We start from the raw sequence: 24,592 nt of genomic DNA, 5'->3' as shown, positions 1-24,592 counted from the left end.
ATTTATGGATTACCATAAAAAAAGAGGATGTATTTGGCAGTGGCGGCTTGTCCTATGAGGCAGATATCAATCGACTATTTACCTTATTTCTCTACACCATCCTCAATTCTTTAAATACAATTTAACTTTTTGAAATTTGCTAAATAACTTTTATGAGAAAAAAATAAAAATAGGTACGGCCCTGATCTTTGTCGTCCACGTGCGAGTATATCTCTCAAATTGTTAGGTGAAGCCGGGTGAAGCAAGCCTCTCATAGTTCCCTTGCCTAGCATATTACGTTTCGTAAAAGGGACTAATAGACGGAGCTCGGAACCTCAACCTGTCAAGAATTTCGGACGCTGATTCAAATATCCTATGAAGCATGCCTCTTAGTAGTTTTAGATACAATATAAGCGTATAGGGTCGAACTGCACCGATCTGTTTAATGGATAAAAATTATTGGATATATGTAATTTAGTATGTTAATAATTATAAAAAGCAAGAGGTGCCCAATTTAATTTTCTTCTGACTATAATTAATAATTAAAAAATTACTTTTTTTATAAATTAAAAAAGCATTTCGGCCCAGGCAGATGTTATTTTAGATCTTTTGAATCATTCTAAACAAAAAGGTCGTATTTTGTAATTTTTTAAGTTGATCGTTTTCGAGTTATAACAATTTAAAACCGAAAAAACAACGAGAGATGTCGATTTTCAAGACTCAAAAACAAGAAAAAAATATTCTTTTTGAAATTACAAAGTACCTACGTAAATTCAAGTTTAAACATTATTCTATCAGTTTTTGATAAGTATCTTGGAGTTATTTCATTTTAAAATATTGTTTTTTTAATTGCTAATGTAGCCCGATCGCCAGTCTTCCCATAAGGAACCTTCCTCATTAACAATTTAGAAAAGACATTTTAGAGTAGAACATGGAAAAATTTTTACCGGGACCTGATAGAAGAAGGTTTGAACTTGAATTTAGGTACTTGATGATTACAAAAAAAAATATTTTTTACTCTTTATTTTAAGCCTTGAAAATCGCCGTCTTTCGTTCTTTATTCAGTTTTAATTTGTTTATAACTTGAAAACGATTAACTTAGAGAAAAATTGAAAAGCTATTTACAAAAAAAACATACGTGTATTTTTAGGATTTCTGTAATTTTTTAGTGTACAAATACAATTTCTATGAAAGAATTGAAAATTTTAATGATATTATTTATAGATAGTATTTATAGATATTATATCTATAATATTTATAAATAATATTATTAATAGGTATTTCCAAATTATTTTATAGAAATTTGGTTTTTACACAAACAAATTACAGAAATTTTAAAAATACAGTTACCTATGTTGTTTTTGTAAATAGGTCTTCAATTACGAAAGTCGTAGTTTTGTTTCGAATGATCCAAAAAATCTAAAATAATATCTGCCCGGGCCAAATTTTTTTAATTTATTTCATTTTAAGTCATTTTTTAATAATTATTAATTAGTTATGTCAGAACAAAATTAGATAGGGCACTACTTGTTTTTTTATAAATAACATACTAAATTTCATAAATATCCAATATCGAGCATTAAGCTTTACTTAATATATTGCCTTGTCCAAGTATACTTTCGCTCCTAGAGCATTTTCAGGGGCATTTCGTCAAAAAAAGGAAGGTATCCTCGAATGTCATTAATTATCTGAAGTGGTGGTAACTTAAATTAACATATACCTATCTAACAAATACTGAACGTACACTACACTGTAACGTACAAATAGATAAATTTATCTGTTTGTACCTCCATCTTCAAAATGTAGAAGTACCAAAATTACCGGCACTCAAATTTATCTGTTTGTCCTTCGTGTAGTGTACGTTAAGTATTTGTTAGATATACAGTAGAACCCCGATTATCCGTGCTCGTCGGGCCCGGACGTGGCCCGGATAATTGAAAAGCACGGATAATCCGAACATGTATTTCTTAGTATTCAACATATGTACGTATATACACACATAATGTACAGCTGGTTCCAAAAAAAAACTGATACAACTCTTAAAGCGTATTTTGTAGAAAATTGAGCAGTGTATGTTAAAGGATAAATACTTATTATTTACATGCTGTCACTGTCACTGCCAAATCTTAAAATTTGTCAGATAACTTATTCTGTTCAACCTCAAAAAAATGGCTGTTTGTTTGTTTATTTTATTATTTGTCTGTCATAATAAATATAATATAATGTCAAACCAATCATACACTGCTCAAAATAATCAAAGAGTCGTATCAGTTTTTTTAGAAACCAGCAAAGGTAACAGAAAAAATAAATCTTTCAGTATGAGTCTCCCTCTCAGCGTATAGACTTTCCGTCGAGTGATTTACGGTGACGCTATTATAATAAAACACGATAAAACCTTAAAAATGAAATTTAAGTAACAGAAAATCATAGCACGGATAATCCGCAGCCCGGATAATCCGCACACGGATAATCGGGGTTCTACTGTATGTTAATTTACCTTCCTTTTTTGACGAAATGCTCCTGAAGATGCTCTAGGAGCGAAAGTGTACTTTCGAAGATTAAATAAAACTCGGTGCTCGATATCTGCCTTTTATTTCGTAAAAAATAACTTTATTTTATTTATTTTCATTTTATTTTTATAATTTTATAATAATTAATTTTCTTTTAAGCACGCTTTTTATAAAAAAAAACTTAAAATAAACACCAAAAAAAAAACAAAATGTAACCCTTAGTTTATTTAACATAAAAATCAATCTTATAATATAACAGAATTTGTTTTTTGCTTGTTTGTATTGCCCTATATTCAATAGATACATTTACAATATAAGATTGGTTCTAAAATAAAATTATCACGTGTTTGTAGGTGTATATTGTTTGCGTACAATAATTTCATTTTGGCAACTGATTAATTAATAATTAAGAGATACGTCCTCGGTTCACGTAAATAATTCGAGCTTAATTAACTTATGATTCACGTAATTATTATCCTCATATAATATGATATAAATAAAACAAGCATAATATGTATAAACTATTAACAATGTATTTATTTAGTAGAATTTAGACACTTTAAAAACATCTATCTTGTATGTATAATTATTATACAAGATAATGCACCAAAAATGGTACCGACCTAAAGACACATTAAAAAATATGCAAACACAACACAGGTCAATTTTTATTTCGAGGAGGACACTTCTTGTTTTTTCTAATTGAACCATCGGCACTTCAACCCTCGAGCAGTGAGGTAAAAATTAATACGAAAGACATTATTATAAATAAACCCGCCTAAAATATAACGAGGGAAAGAAAGCACTTCACGTTTCACTTTTTGTTGTGAGAACTGTGAAAAGCTGATTTTAGAGGTTATGATCATCGATTATAAAAATCGAATATTTTTAAATTAAAGTTAAACTATTCTACTTACTTTAAATTAGTATTACATATTTTCTTTTTGTTTTTAAATTTCTTCTACTATTAACTAATTGGTCTTACTAAAAAGCTATTTCAATACCAGAATAATAAATAAAAAGTAATCCTATCGAAACGTGTTATTCGATAAATCGATTAATTTAGTTTTCAAACCAACTATGTTAGTCACGTGATGGTATTTAAAGGTGGAGAAAGGCTTGGTAGTACGTCATCACCGCGCGCAATTTGAAAATTAGACTCGACATCATTTCAGCTCCTGTGATATTTTTAAAGTAAAAAATAGCAAAAATAGCTTCAAATCAAGGTTGGATTGAAATAGTTATGCTAAATGATCTTAAAAGCGAAATCATAAACTTTTTGTTTAAATATTGGTATTATTTTCATTACTTTTACGTGAAATACATCAAATTTTTCGACGTCCATAAAATACAGTGAGTAAAATTCAAGCGATACATATTTAACCAACACCGTTTTAAAATTTTGTTTTCCAAAATATTTCTCAAAATTTAACCAAAGGAAGTTATTTCTGTTTCGTGATTATTACGTGAAATAAACGTACATTTGCGATGTAACCGACATTCACAACTATTATAAAAAACATGTACTATATTCGTCATTATGATTTTATATTATTCTAATGACAAACATGTATAAAGGAAGCACTAATATATAGGTAATAATATATAGTATATATTCTTCGTATTGGGTGATTAACGTCTCGACGTTGAACATGACCAAACCATCTTAACCTATGCTCTCTCATTTTGGCATCAATTGGTGCCACACCTAGACTTCCCCTAATATACCCATTTCTAATTTTATCCTTCTTTGTCACTCCACTCATCCATCTAAGCATTCTCATTTCCGCCACATGCATTCGTTGTTCCTCTTTCTTTTTCACTGCCCAACATTCAGTTCCGTGCATCATAGACGGTCTTATGGCTGTTTTATAGAATCTTCCCTTCAGCTTCATTGGAATTTTTCTGTCACACAACACACCACTCGCTTCTTTCCACTTCATCCATCCAGCCCTAGTTCTACTGTATGCATCTCCATCTATTTCTCCATTACTCTGTAATACCGATCCTAGATAGATACTTAAAACTATTGCTTTTCACAATCATTTCACCATCCAAAGATACCATTTTATTTGTAGTAACTCCATCTTTAAATGAACATTTCAAATACTCTGTTTTTGTCCTACTAAGTTTTAAACCTTTTTCCTCCAGAGCTTGTCTCCACTGTTCCAGTTTTTGTTCTAAGTCTCTTTCACTATTTCCTATTAACACTACATCATCAGCATACATTAGGCACCATGGAATACTACCCTGTAGTTTCGCTGTTATCTGGTCCAAAACTAATGAGAATAAATAAGGACTAAGCATCGAGCCTTGGTGCAATCCTACTTTCACCTGAAATTTATCAATATCTCCCACACCTGTTCTAACACTAGTCGTTACTCCCTCATACATACCTCTCACAATCTTTACATATTCGCCAGGGACTCCTTTCTTATTGAGTGCCCACCACAGAATCTCTCGAGGAACTCTATCATATGCTTTCTCAAGATCAATGAATACCATATGAGCGTTGGTCTCTTTATTCCTGTATTTTTCCATCAGTTGCCTTCGGATATATCGGTTTCTTCACGTATCCGTCTATCAATTACTCTCTCCCATATTTTTATGGTGTGGCTAAGTAGTTTTATAACCTTGTAGTTTGTGCATTGTTGTATGTCTCCCTTGTTTTTGTAGACAGGTACTAATATACTGCTTCTCCATTCGTCTGGCATTTGTCCAACTTCCATAATTCTATTAAATAGACCTGCTAGCCAACTTATTCCTGTCTCTCCCAATGCTCTCCATACTTCCCCAGGAATATCATCTGGTCCGACTGCTTCTCCTTTCTTTATTGTTTGAAGCGCTTGAGCCACTTCCTCGTTTGTTATTCTGATAACCATTGCAGTTACTGTCTCCGTTAGCTCCACAGGCTGTCTGTCAAATTCTTCATTTAATAAACTGTCAAAATACTTTCTCCATCTCGGATACATCTAATCTGATTAAAATCTCTTGCTTTCTTTGCTCTCTGTTTGGCTATTTTATATATCTTTGCTTCGCCTTCCCTGGTATCAAGTTGATCGTATAGGTTTGAATACGCTTCTGCTTTAGCTTTTGCTACTGCTACTTTCGCTTCCTTTTTGGCGACCATATAGTTTTGAAGATCTATGTCCGATCTGGTTTCTTGCCACTTTTTATGTAATTTTCTCTTCTTTTATTATTCCTTGTACTTCATTTGACCACCATCAAGTCTCTTTGTCCTCAAATTTCTTTCCTGACGTTTTCCCAAGTATTTCAATAGCCGTCGCTCTAATAATATTTACCATTTTTCTCCAAATTGTGTTAGGGCTTCTTTTCATGTTCCAACATATTTTTTCTACTATTATTTTCCTGAGTAGACCTTCCTTCTCATCTTTTAGCATCCACCACTTGATTGTTTGTGGTCCTCTCCGATATTTTTGTTTAGTTTCGCTTTTTACTTCGATGTCCAGAACAAGCAGCTTATGTTGTTGGCTTACTGTCTCACTAACTATTACCTTGCAGTCCTTGCATTCAAGTATGTCTTCTTTCCTTATCATGAAGTAGTCTATTTGGGATTGATGTTGTACATTTTTGTAGGTAATAAGTTGAGTTTCTCTCTTTTTAAAGAATGTGTTAACAATCGCCATATCCAATGCTGTTGCTAATTCTAGCATATCATCTCCAGCTTCATTTCTAGTTCCAAAGCCTAATCCCCCATGTATTGTTTCATATCCTGTCTTGGCTTGGCCCACATGTGCATTGAAATCACCTCTTATTATAACTTTCTCCTCTGCTGGAATATCACTCAGTACGTCTCCTAATTGGTCATAGAAAGCTCTTCTTTCATTCTCACCCAGACCTGTTTGAGGAGCATACACACACACAACATTCAATACCTCTTTATCAATTACACATTTCACTGACATCATTCTATCACTCGTTCTTACAACTTCTACTACGTTATCTTTGATTTCACTATCAGCAATTATACCAACTCCATTTCTACTATTACTACTCCCTACATACCACAATTTATATCCATCACCTAGTTCTTTCGCCCTTTGTCCTTTCCACCTAGTTTCTTGAATACAAGCAATTTGAACTCTTCTTCGTTTGAGCGCATCCACTAACTCCAGACTCTTACCTGTAAGACTACCAAGATTCCAAGACCCTATCCTGATTTTTCTAACCTGCAATGGTGTTCCCCCTGAGATAGTCCTCACCCGGAGATATAATTTGTTTAAAATATTTGTATAAAACAGTAAAATTATTATTCAGGATATAAAAAAAAATAAAATGACGTTTATTAAACGTCATTTAATGTTTTCATATCGACAAATCTTCCGGACAGCGTGACTCGTCACATTAGGATTTTATAAGATTAGATATGAAGGGTTAGAGGGAAAAACGATGAATGTCAATTTTTGGTCATTTTGCGATTTTTTGCAATATGTTAGCGTAGAAAGAGTACTATCAACCTGTGAATGGCCAAGGGAAAATAACAATGAGAATCGACTTAAACACGTCACAAGATTGAAAAAAATTAATATGTAACTTTGTTTCTCATTTTACTGAAAATGCTTCCAGATAGACATTCATCGTTCTTCCCCCTGGCCCTTCATATATATTCTTCAAGTTCGCTTATTGGTATTTTTCATGTAGTATTTAGTCGAGTATTTTTTCTTCTTGTACTTTGTTTCTAGTATAGGTAATTGTTGTTCATTGGAAAAAAATTTTTAGAGCTATCAAAGCATGCCTGGAACGAAATCCCAACGCTTTCAGACCAAAAATTGGCAAAGCGAAGGATGTAGTAGGAGATACTGCCATACGGAAACATACCAAGGGTTGCAATTGTAAGAGATCTGGATGTCTTAAAAATTACTGCGAATGTTATGAGGTGAGTAGTACCTTTTTTTTGTTTTGGTATAATCTTTTACGCACTATATTAATAATGCATATTAAGAGGCAACAGTAGCGATCAACAGGTAGCAACAAACGCGGTCCACAAGATTGCGGCTGTAATTTTGAATATTTTGTCGAGATATTTGGCACACATAGGGTAGGTGGGGGCAAAGGTACGCATTTTCTAAATTTTCATCTCTAGTGAATCTCCTAATGCTTGAATTGGCACAGAGTATAGATGAAAGTGAAATTGATACATTTTGTAATCATATTAGGCAAATGGAAATTCTTCACTATTATTTTTGTAGCGTTGATAACTTTTTGAAAAAAAAAATGTAAATGCGTACCTTTGCCCCACCCAATGGGGCAAAAGTACGCATATGCATACTTTTGCGGATTTGAGACATTTTGCAATTGAGACAAAATTAGCTGATAGAATATCAAACTCAACTTGATATTCACTTTGATGATTGCCTTGAAACATGCATTTGCCAAGTCTACCTCACTGGAGGCAAAGGTACGCACTGCCGGATGGGGCAAAAGTACTCACCCATTTGTGTGAGTACTTTTGCCCCATCCGGCAACCAATAATATATCTAACCTCAATATGAAACTATGCACATGTGAACTTCAAACTATCATGTAGAAGAAGTCTTCTAACAATAAACTTTCAAAATGCCTAACCAATAATAATCTGAGTTTGAAAGATTAAGGGCCGGTTGTTCGAACGCTAATCAAAAATGGAATCCACTGATCATTATCAAATATTTAATTACAATTATATTTGATTAAGCGTACTTCTGACAGATGTCACATTTTGAGGTTATGTGGACTGATTTATTTTATTATTTTAGTTTTAATTTAAAATAAACTATAATTAAACTCTTTCTAATGTTAATTTTTTGTTTTTACTTACAAATCAATAATAATAATAAGCAATTTTTAATAATTTAAGAGCAGCGGCTAAATTTTAATTACTGCTTTACCTACAATCAATGAATGATTAGTGTTTTACATTAATTTTTGTTTGTCTCGATTTGATTCCCATCAAGAAAATTGATTACAATAAACTGATTGATTATAATCAACTTCTTGATTAGCCTTCGAACAACCGGCCCTTAGAATTAGAATCAATCAATTTTTAAGAAAAATTAGATCAAAAGGTACAAAAATAATTTTTACCTCATTTTTGTTGTTGTACTCGCCCTTATTGCGCCAAAGTTTCTCATCCAATGCTACTGAGTAGTACAAACATATGCCACAAGATGTTGTCGCCAACATATAAGAAGTTACTGAAAAATGTAAGTGCGTGCCTTTGCCCCGTGCGTACTTTTGCCCCCACCTACCCTATTCGTAATACAGGGTGAGTCATGAGGAACTGTACATACTCCTACCTCGTATAGAGGCCCCTATGGGGAATAACAAATGACCATTAAAAAGTATCTGCTCCCATTGTTTAATAATATACAGGGCGAGTTTCGAATTTTGACAGAAACTTGTATTCGTCATAATTTTTGAACGGTCAGATCGATGTGTCTCTTATTTTGGTCAATCTTTACACTATTACCACCTAATCAACTGATTTAGTCAAACTAGAAAAAAATCAGGTCCGGCTTTAAAAAATTAGTTCGTTTTGGTCTTAGAAAAAATTTCACCCTGTATACGCTTTTTGAAAACTCTAATATGAATTTTACAAATTAGACAAATCGGCAATTAAAATGGCATATTTATTTTTTTCCCCACACGACTACTTAATTTTTTATAAAAAAATCAAATTTGACTATGAATTAAAAGTTTGGTAAAGTGAACCATAGATTTAAAAAAATTTAACTTTTACTAAAAAAATTAATTTTTTTTAACAAATATTTAATTTATTTTACCACCCAATCAACTGATTTATTCAAACTAGGAAAAAATCAGGTCCGGCTTTAAAAAATTAGTTCGTGTGGGTCTTACAAAAAATTCACCCTGTATACGCTTTTTGAAAACTCTAATATGAATTTTACAAATTAGACAAATAGGCAATTAAAATGGCATATTTATTTTTTCCCCACACGATTATTTAATTTTTTATTAAAAAATCAAATTTGTCAAAATCGCAATTTTACCATAAAGATAAAAAAAATTAATCAACGTTTTTCTTAAAATTAAAAGTTTCACCATTTTTTTTTCTATAACACGTCTAGATCTAAAACTTCCCATACACTTCTCTTTGGACTCTATAGTTTAACATAGATGTGATCAAATAGATAAATTTTAAATTTTTTTCGCTAAATTTTTGCGATTTAACTTTGCAATTCACGAATCTGCACCTTTTATTTTTAAAAATTCATAACTTTTACGAGAAGAAGACTGAAAGTCTACAACAATTTTTATAGTCTCCACAATGGTAGGAGATATGTGTTGTAGAAATTTCAGAAAAAAATATTAAAATGGAACAGAGTTGTAGCGAGTTACCGTGATTTAATTTTTTTTTCATTTTTAGGTTAAAATTCCGATTTTGACAAATTTGATTTTTTAATAAAAAATTTAGTAATCGTGGGGGGAAAAATAAATTTGCCGTTTTAATTGCCTATTTGTCTAATGTGTAAAATTCAGATTATAGTTTTCAAAAAGCGTATACAAGGTGAAATTTTTTCTAAGACGAAAACGAACAATTTTTTTAAAGCCGGGCCTGATTTTTTTTTCTAGTTTGAATAAATCAGTTGATTGGATGGTAACATAAATTAAATATTTGTTAAAAAAAAATTAATTTTTGTAATAAAAGTTAATTTTTTTAAATCTATGGTTCACTTTACCCAACTTTTAATAATTATTCATAGTCAAATTTGATTTTTTTATAAAAAATTAAGTAATCATGTGGGGAAAAAATAAATATGACATTTTAATTGCCTATTTCTCTTATTTGAAAAATTTATATTAGAGTTTTCAAAAAGCGTATACAGGGTGAAATTTTTTCTAAGACCCAAACGAACTAATTTTTTAAAGCCGGGCCTGATATTTTTTCTTGTTTAAACAAATCAGTGGATTGGGTGGTAACATAAATTAAATATTTGTTTAAAAAAATTAATTTTTGTAATAGAAGTTAATTTTTTTAAATTTATGGTTCACTTTGCCAAACTTTTAACTCATAGTCAAATTTGATTTTTTTATAAAAAATTAAGTAATCGTGTGGGGAAAAAATAAATATGCCATTTTAATTGCCTATTTGTCTAATTTGTAAAATTCATATTAGAGTTTTCAAAAAGCTTATACAGGGCCAAACGACCCAAACGAACTAATTTTTTAAAGCCGGACCTGATTTTTTCTAGTTTGACTAAATCAGTTGATTGGGTGGTAATAGTGTAACGATTGACCAAAATAAGAGACACATCGATCTGACCGTTCAAAAATTAGGACGAATACAAAGGACCAGGCAACACTCCTTATGGAAAAGTGGTCCCGGTCAAATTTGATGAAAGTTTGGTCAATGATACTTCTTGATGTGTAGATTAAAAAAGTCCATGGCACCTGGGTCTGAATAACTACTATTCTCGAGTTACAGCCTTCTGAAGTTATTGGATTCGGGTGCTCGGTTTACGTTAAGTGCACTAATTTACAGTCAAGTGAACGAAAATATATTTATTATTAGAAGAAGAGAAACTCACGTTCTTCATACATACTTGCGTGTTGTATATGAATTCGTGGTCAAAAATAGTTGGATCGTATTTTAGTCTTCAGAAAACCTCCGAAAAGTCTTCAGAAAACTAAAGAAGTGCGGTATAAAAGGTGCTGCTAGATCGATATAAGCATTATCATGTTTTCATGAATGCTTCTCAGTTATGGAATACCAGCAAAACTAAAGTTCCGCCTTATCTTTAGAAAACTACTGAACAGTGGCGGATCTAGGGAGGATGGGGGTAATTCCACTCGTAACATGTTCCAGAATAATTAAAGAAAAAATTGTTGAAACATAAAAAACTACATTAGTTGACATGAAACTTGTGCCGCATATCAGATATAAGACAGGTAGAGAACATGGACTTGATTTCAATACAAATAAAAAACAAAGTAAATGGTAGTTTGTAAATGCTAAATATTAATTACAATTGTCTATGGAAAAATCGGGTTTAAATCATCTTCGACTATTCGTATGTTAACATTTTGCTGATTTCGATTAGATGCATCATACGTCGTGTTAACTAACGACCTATCAGGATACTTAACATTGGGTTGATGTCGTGCAAAGCCTAAAAACCATAACACACTGGTGATATGAGCACAAGTACCTACAGTTCTCGCACCAGATTGACAGGTACAGTAGTACCCGTTAATCGGTTCTTCTACAGGCTCATCTTCATCATTATCTTCATCAACCGCATAGAAAATGAATACTTGGTGTTTTGTAGCTTGCCGAAACCTAGAAAATATTCGAACTCTTATGAATCCCGGTTCATCCATATTCTCATCAATTTGAAACTCTTCGTCATTTTCTCTTATTATTTTATCTTGTATGTAAGATGGTGCTAGTTTAATTTGATATATCCCAATCGTAAGGTCTTTTAGGTAGTCTAAGTCGAAAACAGGAAAGTTAGCAAAATCATGATTATGACCATTGACCATGACCTCCATTGACCATTTCTTCTATATGAATATACCTAAGAATGAATCTTATAGTTGTTATAAAAATAACCCTACAATATTATTCTCCATAATATTTTGTATTAAAAAGCTCATCATCATTGGCTGTAGAACCCCTGGTGGACCTCGGTCTGTTCGAGAATCAGCTTCCATTCCATTCCATCCTCCGCCTTGGTTTTCCAATTTCGTACTCTTAACACCCGTAACTCATCTTCTCTGGTCCTTAAATCGTACTCTGGGCCATGGGCGCCCATACCCATGGGCAGGGGGGGCCGTGACCCCCTGGCTTTTCGGGTGCTTTGAATTATATATGGTTACTCAAAGTATACAAAATATAATGTGCAACATCTTCACGTTTGCCACCCCCTAAAAATTTTTATATGGGCGCCCGTGCTCTGGGCTTACGTCTTTTCGTCACACTATCCGCTCTTTGGTTATAAATGTGTTTTGATGGCTCCATCTCGTTCATTTTCGTTAAATAAAGTTATTTCATTAATTCTGGAACATGTTACCGGTGGAATTAACCCTATCCCCCCTAGATCCGCCACTGTTCAGTAGTTTTCTAAAGATAAAGCCGAACTGCAGTTTTGCTGGTGTTGCATAACTGAGAAGCATTCATGAAAAGATGATAATGCTTATATCGATCTAGCAGCACCTTTTATACCGCACTTCTTTAGTTTTCTGAAGACTTTTCGGAGGTTTTCTGAAGACTAAAATACGATCCAACTATTTTTGACCACGAATTCATATACAACACGCAAGTATGTATGAAGAACATGAGTTTCTCTTCTTCTAATAATAAATATTTTCTTTCACTTGACCGTAAATTAGTGCACTTAACGTAAACCGAGCACCCGAATCCAATAACTTCAGAAGGCTGTAACTCGAGAATAGTAGTTATTCAGACCCAGGTGCCATGGACTTTTTTAATCTACACATCAAGAAGTATCATTGACCAAACTTTCATCAAATTTGACCGGGACCACTTTTCCATAAGGAGTGTTGCCTGGTCCTTTCTGTCAAAATGCGAAACTCGCCCTGTATATTATTAAACAATGGGAGCAGACACTTTTTAATGGTCATTTGTTATTCCCCATAGGAGCCTCTATACGAGGTAGGAGTATGTACAGTTCCTCATGACTCAACCTGTATAATAAAGAATGGCCGTACAGAGCCCAATTTGAGAAATATGTTGATATGTGGACATTACTCTATAACTAAATAAAATATTGCAAAAAGGAGCCTGCACCGCCATTGAGAAGAATAAAAAAATAAACTTTCTTCAAATATACTTTTTTATCCCATGCCTAGATTTTGTGTCATATTGGACCTAGTAAAATTTTTTATCTCTAACAAGAAATCAGACATATTATAACTAAATAACTGATTAGTCAACATAGAGAAAGTTTCACTGTCATTTTGACAAATCTGACTACTGACGTGTATAATGTCAAATTTAAAATTATATGCAATTTTGTTTAGTTTGTTGGTGCAGAATGTAAACATATAATCATATGACGTCACGACGCGTTTTGAGCTAGCTGCTATAATTTGAATTTAGAATCGTCTTTAGGGGCCAAACGGAACACAAAATAGTTATTTTCCTAACTAGTGCGGAAAGTGATACTTTCACGCACGAGACTGCCGTTGACCCGAACGACGCGGCAGCGGAGTTCGGGCAAGCAGTCGAGTGCGGGGAAGACAGTTTCCGCATGAGTTAGGAACAATATTTTTTCTAGGGCCGTACGTTTGGAAAAAAGCCACAAAAAATAGATTTATATCAATTTTTATTTAGAAGTGAAAATACACAAATTAATTCTTTGACAAGGTTGTCAATCAAAACCAATCTTTCAATATAATGGGTTACCACGACGACGATATTCGTTTCCATGACGACGATTCAAAACCATTGTAATTGTCTATTGATCTGACTTTTAAATATTGTGTCAAAATAATTTTATTTCATCGAATTATTGCGCTAATTTCATTAAAACTTGAACACAATAAGATAAATTTGAAATAAATTAGTAAATAATATCTAAATATTAGTTTATTGCATGTATTATAATATATTATAATGCCATATTACAAGGTATTTTACTTTCCCGTACGCCGTGCGGGAAAATTTACTTTTACGCACGCCGTGCGGGTGAGTGAAAGTGGCGCTTTTAGCACGGCCGTAGAAAAACAACTTTTTTTATCTTTGATACATGTTTTAAATTATGTTTTGTTGTGATTTATAACATTTTTTTCGAATTTAAAATTTTTGCAAGTACCCTATTATCAAGGGGTGTAGCGATGGATCGCCTCCACGTGGTGCACCCTGGGTAACGCCAAATGATCCATCCTCCCAATCCTAAGGTGTAACACCATCGTGCCGACGGGATGCATGGTACAGGGAGTAAAGTGTATCTAAAGCGATGCCCTAGAGAGATGGCGAACTCTGGGGGATTATAGCCTTAGCACGGTAAGGGCGCACTGCCGTGCCTGACAGCATTTCGTCCCAACTCGTGGGAACAAATATGGAGAACGAGATTGAAAAAACAAACACAAAAACGGGAACGGACATAGAGGCGACTTCAGTCGTGGATTCTGTATCTGTCCCAAATACTGAGTCAGAAGTTGTTCCAAGCGGAACAGACTCTGCACAAAGTAGCAAAAAACGCCTTTCTGGAGCTCAAAAAAGAAAGATGACGAAAAAGGCAAAAATGGCTGCTGGGACATGGACCACAGCAAATCCCCATAAAAACAAAACGGGAGTACTGGTAAAACCCGAGGGTAAAAAGAGACCGCGGGAGAATACCATTACCCCCCGCAACAAAGGGTTGCTAAGAGACCAAGGAGCTCTCATGAGCAGACTAGGTCATACAGCAATGTCACAAAAGTATTCAGGATAGCGGTGGCACACAGGCACCATCCGGATACTCAACTAGATCAGGCTCACGCAGACCTGATCATCAACAAACTAAAGCTAGCAGGGGATGAGGCTCCTGTTGGAAGTCAAAATCAACTGCTACAGTTCCATAAAACATCGTTTAGCGCAGGTACTCTGTGGGTAAACTGTGCTAACGAACATACCAAAAAATGGACTACTGAGGTGGTAAGGACTATGGAGGGCCTGTGGGAAGGAGTCGACTTAAATGTGGTCGATCCCAGCCACATGCCCAAACGCCCTATGGTCCTCGCCCGCATCCCCGAGAAAGAGGCTGAAGAATCAACAGTCAGAACCCGTTTAGAGAGGCAAAATAAAGACCTTAAGACGGAAGACTGGTTGTTGAAAAATCGGAAGGTCGGAGAGGACATGCAAATCCTCGTATACACGATCGACGAGGTCTCCTATAAAACATTGAAGGCTGCTAATTTCAAGGCGTATTACAGACTTGAAAAGATATCCTTCAAAACCATCAGAGGCATTGATGGCTCCAATCAGAATCCTGCAAGCGAATCTCCAGCATACTAAGTCAGCTTCGGCAGAACTTACTGTCGCCATGAGAAGGTTTGATGTAGCCTTGATACAAGAACCCTGGATTTACAAGGGCAAAATAAGAGGTCTATCGGGTATTGGTGGAGAGCTTATATATAGCCGATCTGCCGATGTCCCGAGAACTTGCATAATAGTCAAACGAAACATCAAAACACTGCCGTTGATAAATCACTGTTCCAGGGATTTAACCACGGTAAAGATGAAGATCATAGATGGAGGAGGGGTGAAGCAGATAGTTTTCGGATCAGCATACCTCCCATATGATGATCCCGAACAACCACCATCAAGGGAATTGGAGCAGCTAGTGAGAGATTGCAGGAAAAATGGATTGCAATTGGTCATTGGCTGTGATGCGAATGCGCACCATCTGACTTGGGGCAGTACAAACACCAATGCAAGAGGTGAGTCAGTACTACAGTTTATAATGCAACATAATTTAGACATATTAAACGTAGGAAACAAACCAACCTTCGTGACTTCACGACGGAAGGAGGTGATTGATATAACAGTTGCCACGACTAACGTGGCTAGAACTGTGAAAAACTGGCATGTGTCAGATGAGGTGTCCTTTTCAGACCATCGACACATTTGTTTTGAAATGACAGGCAATGAGCTTATCAAGGAAGCTTATCGTAATCCTCGTAAAACAAACTGGGAAGCATATCAAGCAGACATAGAATATAGCTTAGGCAGGATTAACGGGAAGATAAGGCATACATTGGACCTAGACATGGCTGCCGAACAATTTCAAGAGATTGTCACGTCAGCGTTCGAAGACAACTGTCCGGAGATAGTGAGGAATTCCAACAGGAAAGTTCCCTGGTGGAATCATAATCTTGCAAATCAAAGGACAGAGGTTAGACGAAAATTTAATTTCTCCAAAAGGTCAGGCGAGTGGGGCGATTATCGCAAAGCTCTGACTGACTACAATAAGGAACTGAGAAGGGCAAAAAGAGAATCGTGGAGAAGGCATTGTGAAGAGATAGAAGGGACTTCAGAAATGGCAAGGCTCCATAAAGTTCTCTCAAAGGACCCTCAGATAAATATTCCCTCGCTCCAAAAAGAGTCAGGTGAATACACTCAGAATGGTGAAGACACCCTGAAAGAGCTTTTCAGGGTGCACTTTCCTGAGTCGGAGACAAAACTGATACCACTAGACACATGGCAAACCGGACTGGATATCATGAATTATGGTTCCAGGGAAAACTGGCATGTGGCAAAAGAAGTTATAAACCAGGACAAAATCAAATGGGCAATAAACTCATTCGAGCCATATAAATCACCGGGTCCGGACGGGATTTATCCAATACTTCTACAGAAGGGAAACGACCTTCTTTTCAAAAAATTGTGTAAGATACTGCAGGCTAGTTTAGGGCTGGGGTACATACCAAAAGCATGGAGGCTGATAAGGGTGGCTTTTATACCCAAACCTGGCAAAATCGGACAGGAAAGGGCCAAGTCTCTGCGGCCATTAAGTCTGATGTCATTCGTACTGAAGACCTTAGAAAAACTGCTCGATAGGCATATCAGGGATGGTGTATTGCTTGAAAGTCCGATACATCGGGGACAATATGCATATCGAGCGGGAATCTCCACAGAAACGGCACTGCACCATCTTGTACAGAGAGTGGAGTACGTTCTAGAAAACCAAGAGGTGATGTTGGGTGCATTTCTCGATATTGAGGGAGCATTTGACAACACCTCCTACGAAGCGATCACAAGGGCGATCCGTCTAAAAGGAATAGACGAAACAAGCTGTAGATGGATAGACTGCATGCTGAGAAGCCGTGTGATATATGCTACGTTGCTAGGGGATACAGTGTCAGCTCAGGTAGCCAGAGGCTGCCCACAGGGGGGAGTCTTATCTCCTCTATTGTGGAATCTGGTCATGGATGGTCTGATAGCTAGACTCTACAACGATAGGCATCACGTCCTGGGCTATGCGGATGACCTAGTCATCTTAGCCCACGGAAAATTTAATGGTACAGTCAGAGATCGAATGCAACAGGCTCTGACCGTAGTTACAGAATGGACTTCAAATGTAGGGCTTAACATCAGTCCTCTAAAGTCCAAAATCATGAAATTTACTAAAAGAAGGAATTCAGAGGAATTGGGTCCTCTAAGTCTAAATGGTGTACATTTAAATCTGGTGAGTGAAGTAAAGTATCTCGGGATAATATTAGACTCAAGACTTACTTGGAATCAGCAGATAGAAAGAATAACGAAGAGATCGGTATCTACGTTAATGGTAGCCAGACGTACTCATGGAAAAATGTGGGGTTTGAGACCAGACATGGTATATTGGACTTATAACATGGTGGTAAAACCCACAATTACATATGCATCAGTGGTATGGTGGCCAAAAGTGCAGCAAAAAAGTGATATCATCAAATTAAGCAAGGTGCAAAGACTTGCTTGTCTCGGGATCACGGGGGCTATGAGGGGCACACCTACGGCAGCTATGGAGGCACTACTGGATCTCCCTCCTTTACATATAACAATAAGAGGTGAGGTGAGAATGGGCTATTATAGACTGCGAGAAAACCTGAGCAACGTACCAGTTAAATCAGGACATAGTAAAATAACGAATGCAATTAATGATGCCGAATGGATGATGATTTCTGACCATATGACATCAAGATATATGCCTGAAGTACCTTTTCAAGTGGACATTTGCCCACGAGACGAATGGGACAGAGGAAACTCTCGACACAGACTGCAGGGTTGCACCTGGTATACGGACGGGTCTAAAACTGCAGACGGTTCGGGCGCAGGAATATTCTATAGTGGTGGAAATTTCAACATTTCTATTCCACTGGGGGAATGTACCTCCGTGTTTCAGGCAGAGATTTTTGCAATCTTGCAGTGTGCAAGAGAAAACAACCTGAGGGCATTCGAACTGCAGCGGGTTAACATATGCACAGATAGCCAAGCAGCCATTGGGGCTCTTATAAGTCCTAAGGTGAACTCTAGGCTGGTGTGGAAATGTCGACAAGAACTTGATAGACTGGCACAACATAACAGTGTTATACTGGTATGGGTTCCAGGTCATCGGGGCATATACGGCAATGAAAGAGCTGATGCACTTGCCAAGAGAGCATCAGCTACAAAATACCTGGGTCCAGAGCCGGCCGTGGGAGTGTCAAAAAGCACCGTCCGCGAACGAAAAAAAGCCTGGATCCGAAGCCAACACAACTCACACTGGGAGAGTGTACCCGGTCAAACACATGGCAAGATGTATATCGGACGGACATGTGCTAGTAGAGCTGAGTTACTGCTGAAAACAAGCAGGAATCAGCTCAGAGTCATAACAGGTTTCCTCACTGGACATGCGCCAGTTAAGGGTCACCTACATACAATGGGGCTGTTTCATGGAGACTTGAGCTGCAGACTCTGTAACAGAGAACCTGAAACAGTCAACCATATCTTGCATGGTTGATTGGATCGGAGGCGGCAAACACTTTTCGGAGACATCGAAATGACTCCAAATTTATATGGCACCCACCCACTAGACCTGTACAAGCTGGTACAGGGTTCCAGAATTCTGGAATGGGTTTCATAAACAATGGAAGATGTACAATAAGCCAAGTGGCAGCAGTACAACCGGTTCACAACAGACGGCTTCCAGGAAAAAAAAACCCTATTATCAATATGAATGAGTCAGATAAGAATTTTTTATTACTAGTAACAAAAACATAATTTGTATTTTGAGAGTGATTTCCGAAGTGAAAATTGAATCGTCAAAATTAAATTATTTTAAACTACTTAAGTGTCGCTTATTCCCAGTAAAAATAGTAAATTATATTAACCATACACAAGAAAATGGCAGTAGGGTAATATTAAGATTTAAAATATATTTATCTAGTTAAACTTTTTACTCTTATCGTGACTTTTGTATTTACTTTCATAGGCCAAGATTGCATGTTCCAATAATTGCAAGTGTTTTGGCTGTCGGAATATAGAAGAAACCATAGATAAGAAGAGTGTAAGGCATTTAAGCGAAAAAGCGACCAACACGCCCGCCTGTCCCGCACCCCTCGATTCAAACGGCAAAAACTTGGGACCTTTCCGACAAAGGCGGAGTTCCAGTTCGAGGTAAGCATTGCTACGAACTACTTGATTTTTGATATTCAATTGGCTATTTTATTAACAATTCTCTCATTTTTTTCGATCATCTGTCTTCTGTGGCATTATACAGTATGGTGCAAGTGAAAGGAATAATTTGTTATTTCGTAAGCCGGTGACTTTGGAAAAATCTCGAAACAGATCGATTTTTATTTTTAAATTATCATTTTTTGGCACATTATGTAATACTAGTGACGTCATCCATCTGAACGTGATGACGTAATCAATGAGTTTTTCAAATGAGAATGGGGGTCATATGCTAGCTCAGTTGAAAGGTTATTCAATTCGCTATTCAGTAACATAAACATTAACATAATTATTGTTTATACAGGGTGTCCAAAAACATTTTTTTAATTAAATTAATTGACCAAAAAGAAAAATATACAGGGTGTAACAAAAATGCAGGTCATAAATTAAATCACATATTCTGGGACCAAAAATAGTTCGATTGAACCTAAACCTAAGTACAAATGTGCACGTAAAAAAAGTTATAGCTCTTTGAAGTTACAAAATGAAAATCGATTTTTTCCGATATATCGAAAACTATTATCGATTTTTTTATTGAAAATGGACCTTTGGTATTCTTACGGCAGGAACATCTTAATAAAAAATTATAGTGAAATATGTACACCCCATACAAATTTTATGGTGGTTCCAATTAAGTTATTATTGTGATACCATTAGTTAAACACAATGTTTTTTTACCTCTTAGTATTTTTTCGATAAGCGAGTTTTTATCGAGATGCGGCTTCTTTTTTAATATGTTTACATAAAAATTTTATGGGGGTTTTGTTCCTTTATACCCCCCAAATGTTTGTGTACGTTCCAATTAAACTATTATTGTTGTAGCACTAGTTAAACACAGTGTTTTTAAAACTTTTTTGCCTCTTAGTATTTTTTCGATAAGCGACCTTTTGTGGCTTCTTTTTAATATGTTTCAAAATATACCTAAAAATGTAAATTATAAATAAATTTTCATATTATTAACAGGTCTGTACTCGTATAACCAGATACAAATATGTGGTGGATTGGACAAATATTTAGAATATCTCGATAAACACTGGCTTATCGAAAAAGTTCTAAGGGGCAAAAAAAGCTTTAAAAACATTGTGTTTAACTAATGGTACTACAATAATAATTTAAGTGGAACGTACACAAAAGTTTGGGGGGGTTTAAGGGAACAAAACCCCCATAAAGTTTTTATGGGATGCACAAAGGACCTCGCAGAAACCTTATGGGAAAGGCTCTCTGTCAAATGCTCTGAAACTTTGGGTTCTGGTAGTCGTTGATGTGTAGAACAAAAGACTCAACGGGCGCGTAGCTACAAAAAAATCATGGTTTTAAGATATAGGCCTCTGAAGTTATAGGTACAGTGAGGACGTTTGAGTTGGAATAAATTCATTTTCTCGAGAATGGGCGACTCTGGAGATAAATTACGAGTCAGATCGAGTTTTATTTTTAAATTATAATTTTTTGGCATATACTCCATTAATTAAGAGATCTTGGATCTTGACCTTGGTTAATACCTTAAAAATTCCCTTTCCTGGATGTCAATGTCACTGACATTTGAAGTATTTCAACTTCCTTCTAAATCATTGACAGACTAAACGTAGTTCAATGTAGACCTATTCATAATAAAAAAATCTCTTAATTAATGGAGTAGAGCATCATGTACCTAGTACTAATCCGTTGGCATCCAATGTAAGCCAAATTATTTAACAAATTTCACCATTTAGTTAGAATATACATCTTGACCAGTGTTTGGCATTGTGGCTATTTAGCAAGGACAGAGAGTAAGTAATCGTAACCACACTTTTCAATTTTTTAACATTAAAAATTTCACCTCTTTTTCAATTTTACTAAGTGAGCTTACTTACTTTTAGGTTCACTGATGATGGACTGATAAGTCCGAAAACGTTTTGAACGTAATCCGTTTGGATTTTTAAAAATTTTTAGAATTTTTATTAAATATACCAACTACACTAGGGAGTTTTACTTCATGTTAATTTTAATTTTATGGTCTGAATTTTTTTAAAGAAAAAAATAGTACGCCACTGAGATATTTCAAATTAAAAATTATTTTTGTATTCCACGTTTAATTTATGATAAAGAACCTTTCTTGTCTTTTTTTCATATGGTGCACCGTTTTTATGCAAAAAAATAAAACATCTTCGCGCGTATTTTTCATTTCGTAATACATTATCAAGAACTCTCCAATATTTTAACGCCAAGCTAGAACAATGCCAAACTAGAACAGAAAATATTTGTAAAAAGATTTTAACTATGTGCAAGGCTACAACAAATGTTCAAAATTACCTCCTTTAAAGGTGACAGAGTAATTTTATATTCACAATTTAAATTTTATAAAGAAAAAAATAGTACGCCACTGAGATATGTCAAATTAAAAATTATTTTTGAATTCCTCGTTCAATTTACGACAAAAAATCGTTCTTGTCTTTTTTCATATGAGGCGCCGTTTTTATGCAAAAAAATAAAATATTTTAACGTTTACAAAGTATTTGAAATAAGTTTCTATGCATATGGAATCTACCTCGAATAATTTGTAAGCGTTAAGATGTTTTATTTTTTTGTATAAAAACGGCGCCGCATATGAAAAAAAGACAAGAATGATTTTTTGTAGTAAATTGAACGAGGAATCCAAAAGTAATTTTTAATTTGACCTTTCTCAGTGGCGTACTATTTTTTTTCTTTAAAAAATTCAGTCCATTACCTGTACGGGCGCCAATGATGAGTATAAAATTATTCTGTCACCTTTAAAGGGGGTAATTTTGAACATTTGTTGTAGTTTTGCACCTAGTTAAAATATTTTTAGTAATATTTTCTGTTATTGTTCTACTTTGGTATTGTTATATTGGAGAATTATTCTTGATAATGTATTAAGAAATGAAAAATACGCTAGATGTTTTATTTTTTCGCATAAAAACGGTGCACCGTAGGAAAAAAATACAAGAAAGGTTCTTTTTCGCAAATTAAACGTGAAATACAAAAATAATTTTTAATTTGAAATATCTCAGTGGCGTACCATTTTTTTCTTTAAAAAAATTCAGACCATTACCCGTAGGCGCGCCAATGATGCCAATGATTGCTATTTGTTTGCCAAAAATGCGCGATAACTACCTCTTGAAACCCACCAACTGTAATTTTCATATCTCAACCGGTTTTAGATAAAAAAAAAATTGGCAGTTTGAAATAAAAATTTCAACACCCTGTATCTCGGAAACAAAGCATTTGCGGACATACCTTTATAGAGCAAACTGCCATTATTTTTTCATGTAGAATTATTCCTTAAAGTTTTTCATACTTATTTACTAACACCCTGTATATCATACTAGTGACGTCATCCATCTGGGCGTGATGACACAATCGATGATTTTTTAAATAAGAATAGAGGTCATTTGAAAGGTGATTCGATTCTCTATTCACTAATATAAAGATTAACATAATTATTTATACAGGCCGCCCAAATTTTTTTTTGAATTAAATTAATTGAGACCAAAGAAGAATGTATATCATTTATTTAATTCGAAATGCATTTTACTGTTGTCCGAAAACAGGAAAAAATGTTTCAAAAATGAATATCCATTTTCAATTTCATTGCAACACGAAACTACAGCCGCACCATTATTCCAGTTCAATCAGAGAGTGCAGCAAGCACCTCTACCGGTTTCGAAACTTATTAGTCTCTCATCAGGATGCAGGATCATATGCTGCTCTCTCTGACCCAACTAGGACAAACCCCGGCGTGCAGTCACGGATTGCAACGAACGAAATGGCAGGGATGCCCTAGCGGCAACTGCTATCAAAAAACTAAGTTTTCAATCTAATAGCACATAAAACAACATCCACAAATGTTATTCTACATCCTACCAGACTGAAAACAATGGGAACCTTCTCTGGTAACACCTTCGAGGCTTCTACAATTTGCAAGCCATAACGGATGCTGAGACTAAGGAAGATGAGGGAATTTTACAATTGTTTTACATTGTTTTCAGTCTGGTAGGATGTAGAATAACATTTTTGGATGTTGTTTTATGTGCTCTTAGATTGAAAACTTCGTTTTTTGAAAAAATGTTTATTCAATAAATAAATATTGTTTTTCGCTTAAAATGTTTATTTTTCAAATGAACATTTTTTTCTGATTTCTGATAGCAGTAAAATGTATTTCTAATTAAATAAATTATATACATTCTTCTTTCTGTCTCGATTAATTTAATAAAAAAAAATGTTTGGCCACCCTGTATAAATAATTATGTTAATGTTTATATTAGTGAATAGAGAATTGAATAACCTTTCAAATGAGCTATCACACGACCCCTATTCACGCCCAGATGGATGACGTCACTAGTATGATATATATGTCAAAAAATTATAATTTAAAAATAAAAATCGGCCTGATTCGTAATTTATTTCCAGAGTCGCCCATTCTCGAGAAAATTAATTTATTCCAACTCAAACGTCCTCGCTGTACCTATGACTTCAGAGGCCTATATCTTAAAACCATGATTTTTTGGAGCTACGCGCCCATTGAGTCTTTTGTTCTACACATCAAGGACTACCAGAACCCAAAGTTTCAGAGCATTTGACAGAGAGCCATTTCCCATAAGGTTTCTGCGGGGTCCTTTCACTATAATTTTTTATTAATATGTTCCTGCCATAAAAATGCCAAAGGTCCTTTTTCAATAAAAAATCGATAATAGTTTTCGATATATTGAAAAAAATCGATTTTCATTTTGTAACTTCAAGGGGCTATAACTTTTTTTATGTGCAGATTTGTACGAGAAAATGAATTTATTCCAACTCAAACGTCCTCACTGTACCTATAACTTCAGAGGCCTATATCTTAAAACCATGATTTTTTGGAGCTACGCGCCCATTGTGTGTGTGTGTGTGTGTGTGTGTGTGTGTGTGTGTGTGTGTGTGTGTGTGTGTGTGTGTGTGTGTGTGTGTGTGT

At 35.0% G+C, this 24,592-nt stretch overlaps 1 protein-coding gene across 1 annotated transcript in view; it reads left to right on the top strand.

The window, feature by feature from the left end:
- LOC114338617 (protein lin-54 homolog) overlaps positions 1-24,592 on the top strand; it is a 108,696-nt gene that overhangs the window by 68,243 nt on the left and 15,861 nt on the right. The window contains exons 7-8 of the mRNA XM_028289217.2: positions 7,230-7,386; positions 19,406-19,590. Of these exons, the coding sequence (XP_028145018.1) occupies positions 7,230-7,386; positions 19,406-19,590 (342 nt within the window). The remainder of the gene's footprint in view (positions 1-7,229; positions 7,387-19,405; positions 19,591-24,592) is intronic.

Source organism: Diabrotica virgifera, chromosome 7, assembly GCF_917563875.1.
Source record: "Diabrotica virgifera virgifera chromosome 7, PGI_DIABVI_V3a".
NCBI classification, from domain to species: domain Eukaryota; kingdom Metazoa; phylum Arthropoda; class Insecta; order Coleoptera; family Chrysomelidae; genus Diabrotica; species Diabrotica virgifera.
This window is presented reverse-complemented; position numbering and strand designations above follow the sequence as displayed.